The following is a 6,094-nucleotide window of genomic DNA, read 5'->3' as shown; positions in this document are numbered from 1 at the left end:
GTTTCTAAATTTGACTTTGTTGATGCTCTTCGGCCAATTTCTGAATTGACTTAAATTTATTTATGTTGTATTATAGAATCGTAAGTTAATGATTGTTTTACATTGTATTTTGTGGGTTATATATAAATATTGCTATTATTATTATTATTATGATGTATACTATATAAAAAAAACTGTAAAGAGAGATTATTTTATATTGAGTTATTTAAATTCAGTGAAAAATTTTCAATATTTTCAATATTTGTCTCCTAAGCAGACCAAAGGACACGAGATTTAATAGGAATTGGAGAAAACTACTGAACCGCCTTAGCTCTTATTTCACTAGCTTAAATACTTAACTAATACTTAACTAATCAATACTACTAAAACTAATCAAAAGTACTAATCAACTACTAATCAAAACTAAAAACTACTCAAATCAAAACTACTAATCAAAACAAAAACTACTAATCAAGACTGCTAATCAAAACTAACAAATGAACTTCTTAACAAATTAACAAATGAACTAACAATGAACAAATCAAAACTAAACTTCTATATAGAACCCAGCCCAGAGATTGAAGGAGGAAAAAGGATCCTGTTTCACATGAAAGAAGGCCTTGTATCAGGTAGTTTATAGTAACACATATGCACATATGTAAGTAAAACATAAAGACACCAATGTACTTATCTAGCCGCTTCTTCATCTCTTCATGCAAAAAACAACTTCTAAGTACACAATCTGATTGAAGGGTCTGGTTGTAGGGTCTGTCTTTTTGAAATTGGCATGTGGCATCTTTTTGAAAGATGTCACTTTGAAAAGGCGGCATCTATCAACAAGAAATAGCGCATTTTTCAAAAATAAAAATAATGTCCTGGATAAGCATTCACGAAAATACAGACTTTTCTATTGATAATTTACCATATGGTGTATTTTCAAGAAAGAATACGAATGTATACAAAATATTTAAGTTATTTTGGTGTATTTTCTCAAAGATTAGTTGTGGTTTGACAAGCAAACTTGCTGTTTTGATCTACCCTAACACACCTAAAGAAAAACTCGTGTCTTTTCGACTTCCTCGATTGTCTAATAGCCTTATCAATATAAAAATTATAAGTAAAGATAGTAGGCTACTTACATATTAATGTCACCACAGCTAAAGATTTGGGGTTAATAAGTGCTACCAATCTACACTTTAAAATTAAGGACAAATCATAAGATAAAACACTATTTAAAAAGCTAAGAAGTCTAGTTAATTGGATTTTGTTGAGAAAAGTGATGGTAAATGTTTAGTTTCATCACAAGCTGTCTATTCTGGAAACTCTGCTGCAAAGAAGCATACTAAAGTACTTAGAAATATACTATAGGCTACTATAGTACCTACCTACTTAGAAATGCTTATTTACCAAACTTTTTGCTCCCAAAACAGATGCAATTGCATCTTGCTCTGTTTTTGGTATGGTGTCAAAAAGCAGGTAGTTTAAGTTAATTAGGGGGTGGGGTAAAGTTCCAGCTTACCTCTAGGGTCAGAATTGCATCCTGAATACAAATTTAATATTTATTTGCACTGGAAATAAACTTTACCCATAGCAACTCCTATCTAATGTGCCAATATATACCCTGAATTGTTATATTGGGATGGGGGTAAAGTCCATTGCTGACACAAATTCATGTCAAATTCTGATTCAGGATACAATTTTGACTATAAAGGTAAGTTTATTTCTTAGCTAGCCTATTTGAATAGTCTGTAAATATAGGCCTAAACATTACCCCAAAATCAGCAAACAACAAAGAATCCAAAATATTACTTTATCTAAACAAAAAGATTGCTCTTCATTAATGCAACTTTTTCTATGGTGACATTATAGTAAAATTGGTGCAAACTGTATTACTGGCTTTCATATAAAGTGAATATACCACTCAATGCCTATTTCAATGCTGTTTACAAATATAATAATTGCTTCTACCACAAATTCAGATTTAAGCACTTTTTGACCTCTCAAAAATGACCTATAGGCTATATGGGGTCAATACAAATCTGTAATAGCTTAGAAACAAATTTGGGCTATATATTTGCACATCAGGGGAGGGGGGGGGGGTAAAGCATAGCATATATTAAATACATAAACTAACCATTGCTGCATTTTATTTCTCTTCTCATTAAAATTCAATGTGCACAAACACATAAAAAAAAAAAAAATGCAGCAATGTTTAGTTTACATATTTAGTATATGCTATGCTTTACCCCCACCCCCCTGGTGTGCATCAGCCCAAATTTGTTTCTAAACTATTACAGATTTGTAATGACCCCATATATAGGTCATTTTTCCAGTAGAAGTGATTATTATATTTGTAAAGAGCATGAAAAAGGCATTGAGTGGTATATTCACTTTATATGAAAGCCAGTAATACTGTTTGCTCCAATTTTACCAACATTATAACATTAGGGCCATTTAGCTTTTTGAAAAGCTCTAAAAACAACTTTTACACAATCATAGATTCTTATCTCCTTCCTAAAGTACACTGCTTCACTGACCCCCCCCCCTACATACTGATAGAGATATACTACCCACTTGGCCATATGTTGTGATAAAATTCTTGATTTACAATGTGGAACACATATGTATTAGTCAGACTATTGATTCTTTGAATTATTATTCAAATTATAAGTTCATTTCAAATATAATTTTTGTTCTATGTTTATCACTCAGGTAAATTACTTTTCACAAGTTATAAATGAAAGAAAGCTGTTATAAAAAAGAAGACACTATGCATCACAAGATGATGAAAAGTAAAAAGTATGTTGTTTAGGGCTATATATAGGACCACTGGGGGGAGGGGAATGTATTGTCAGAAAAACAACAATGAATTTTGGGAAGACTATAAAATAAATATTTTAATGGTAGGGTACTACCTTATTTTATTGACATTTCCCTTTAGATATGGTCATACACTAGGTATTTATCTATATTTCAGTAGCAAGCAGCAAATACTAAAATAGTGTCATTATAAAATTAAATAGGAACATATAAACTGGGCATTGTACTTATTTGTCAAGGGTAAAGGTAAAGGGAAGCAAGGTTTTTTTTTCTTCATAAAAAAAGATAAGTATATTTTGTATGAAATCACTTCTTGGAATTTTGTTCAAATAGTCCCAGAATTTAACTATATCCTGTGTAACAGTATTTTGAAAACAGTAATTGAACTTACATTCTGGTTCAACTACAACATTAGCTTGTAAGTATAATGAGATTATTTTTAGAATTCAAGAAAAAAGCCTGAAACCTGTAAAAAATGAAGCAGCCTACCATTAAAAGTTTCGTTTGTCTATCCTTTATAAGGTGTATTGTAGAACAGAAATAATATGGGTAACAAGAAGCATACTGTATTCAATGCTCTTTCTAACCAATTTTTTCTGGGTAGTAAAAGTGTGTGGAGTTTTTGTTGTTTTTCAGTAAAGATACAAACAATTCATTTTGTAATGAAAATGCTTTTTTGGTATTTTTATATGAAAATACCTTTAAAAAGTTTTATGGGGGAGACAATCTATCCCCCCAATTAATTTACATGTTTCTATAGTCAATAATTTCTGTCATCACAATTTTTATAGCAGCTGCCCCCACCCCCTAATGAAACTAGATACAGGTCTAGGCTGTATGCAGAAGTTTGCTGATTTTGTGGGTTTGTTCATAATAAGAAATAAAGCCAATTTGAAGAATAAACTGTATCAGGAAGTTTTTGCTCATAGTCCAGGGCTATGTTTGGTCCCATTAAAAAGGGGACAGGGGTGGAATTGTCACATCAGTCATTATTCTATTTGGAAAGAGCATTGACTAGAGAATCTCTCAATTTTCTGAAATTTTATTACTATATAAATAAGTAATACAGGATTACTTACTGACCATTCTACAGGATTTAATCCTTATTTTGCTGGACAATGCAATTTAAGGTAATAAGTTAATTGATACAGTGGTGCCTGCTAAGTGCTAACATTGTTTTGCTTGATTTCTTAAAGATTTTGACAAATAAGTTTGTTGCAAGTGACTTGCAATTAAGCCACATTCAGCCAAGTTTAAAGAAAAATATCTACTCTGGACCTTTGATTTTCTTCAGCTTTGATCTTAGTGTACTCACCTATTTGAAGACTTTGGTAATCATATTTTTCCTTATTCAAAACAAGTTTTCAGCAGAGTACCTTGGGGGAGTGTATTGGGCCCTACACTATTTAGTGTCTTTATTAATCATACTCCTTCTACTATCAGCAACTAATGCTTTATGCCAACAATTCAAAATTTCTTGGACCATCCTTCTCATGAGAACATGACACATATTTTTTGCTTTATCTGTTGTTTTGATTTCTTTTACTTGACATATGAAGCAAATTCAGCTCTAGTAGAGCTTGTGATAGCCGTTTGAAAATAGGTATTATTGTCTGGTCTAATTGAAGCTGGTTTTAAGGGAAGATTAATTGCATTTGTTGAAGATTATATGAAGCAGCAGACCATCAAAGTCAGAGTTAAGGGTGAACTATCAGATGTTATAGTAGAAATTAAGCAAGGCGTTCCCCAAGGGTCTGCCTTGGGGCCTGACCTCTACAGTATTGGAGAATATAATATCCCAATAGAAGAGAGTGTTGAAAAGGCTGTATATTTGCAGATGATAACAATGTCTGGGTGTTGGACCGCTCTATGGAAGAGATTCACATGATTATGGAGTCTGTTTTGGAACAGCTGCAAAGATGGGCAGATGATATTGACCTTAGATTCTCACCTAATAAAACTAAAGCTATGATATTCACAAGAAAAAAGATACTGGTACCCCCATTGCTTCATATATATGGGAAACCTATAGAATATGTCAATGAATCAAAGATACTGGGATGCGTTTTTGATAAGCAGTTAAGCTGGAATAGCCATGTACAATCATTAAAGACCGCTTGCATGAAACGTCTGAACATTTTAAAGGGAATTACAGCTGCCATGTATGGTTTACACCCTGATCTGTTATTGGATTTTTATGTAAAATACATTCGAGCTAAATTAGAATACGCTGTGGTGATATATGGATCTGCTAGTCCATCACTTTTGAGTAAGCTGGATGTCTTGCAAAACTCAGTTATCAGAACTGCTTATGGAGGTAGAAGTACAACTCCAATTCCCTTTTTACTATCGGAAAGTGGCTTAGAAGACCTTGAATCGAGAAGAAACATAGCCTTTTTGAGATACATTAGAGGAATATTGCTCGCAGGTAAAAATCATCCTGTGAAATCACGGATCATAAAGACAGGAAGAGCATGCACCAAGAATCCAAAGAAGGTTAGAAATCAACTTAATTTTTGGGAAAAGGCTTCAGAAATTTCAGCATCCAAAGATGTAAATTTAAAAACTTCAGAATTTTTAAGCATATGTGAAGTTCCTGATATTGCTCCTTGGGAAATAATCGAGCCAAAATGCAATCTATTATTTCCTACAGAAGAACATGATATGGACATGGAACTCAAAATAATGCTAAATGACAAGTATAAAAATTACATTGAAATATATACTGACGGTTCGAAGTTGGAGAGTCCTACAGCCGTTGGTGCTGCATTTTGGATTCCAAAAATGAATGTTGTCGGAAAATATAAATTGTACCCTGAGGTATCAGTGTTTATTGCTGAAGCATATGCCATTTTGAAAGCATTGGAGTTTGTAGAAAGTATAGAAGACCATGAGGACTGACTCAATGAGTGTCTTGGAAGCATTAAAAAATTTTGGAAGGTCTAGAGATCCATCAAGAGAAATAGCGGCTTGCTACCAAAAATTGTTAGGGCTGTTAAAAAGAAGGAAGATTTTGTTTCAGTGGGTTCCCGCCCATTGGGGAATTAAAGGGAATGAGAGAGTAGATAGAGGAGCCAAAACTGCCGCACTAGAAGGTCAGAGTGAGTTGGATGTTCCTACTCCAAGAATTGCAACTCAAATAGAGCAGATGATTAAAACAATCCGCCATCAAAGCTTCCAGGATAACCTGAACTTATCAGGAAATTTGTTTGTAACTACAAAGGAGCAGCGCAAGAGAGAAGTTGTAATATATAAATTTTTGAATAGATGGCAATCAAGAATCGTATTTAGACTC

General features: G+C 33.0%; 1 protein-coding gene across 1 annotated transcript in view; it reads left to right on the top strand.

Moving 5' to 3' along the window:
• The first annotated feature begins 799 nt into the window (after window positions 1–799).
• LOC136038834 (fumarylacetoacetase-like) overlaps window positions 800–6,094 on the top strand; it is a 59,390-nt gene continuing 54,095 nt past the window's right edge. The window contains exon 1 of the mRNA XM_065722246.1: window positions 800–933. Within this exon, the coding sequence (XP_065578318.1) occupies window positions 850–933 (84 nt within the window). The 5' untranslated portion in view covers window positions 800–849. The remainder of the gene's footprint in view (window positions 934–6,094) is intronic.

Source organism: Artemia franciscana, chromosome 18 (assembly GCF_032884065.1).
Source record: "Artemia franciscana chromosome 18, ASM3288406v1, whole genome shotgun sequence".
NCBI classification, from domain to species: domain Eukaryota; kingdom Metazoa; phylum Arthropoda; class Branchiopoda; order Anostraca; family Artemiidae; genus Artemia; species Artemia franciscana.
Note: the sequence above shows the minus strand (reverse complement) of the source record. Positions and strands in the feature narration are given on the sequence as shown.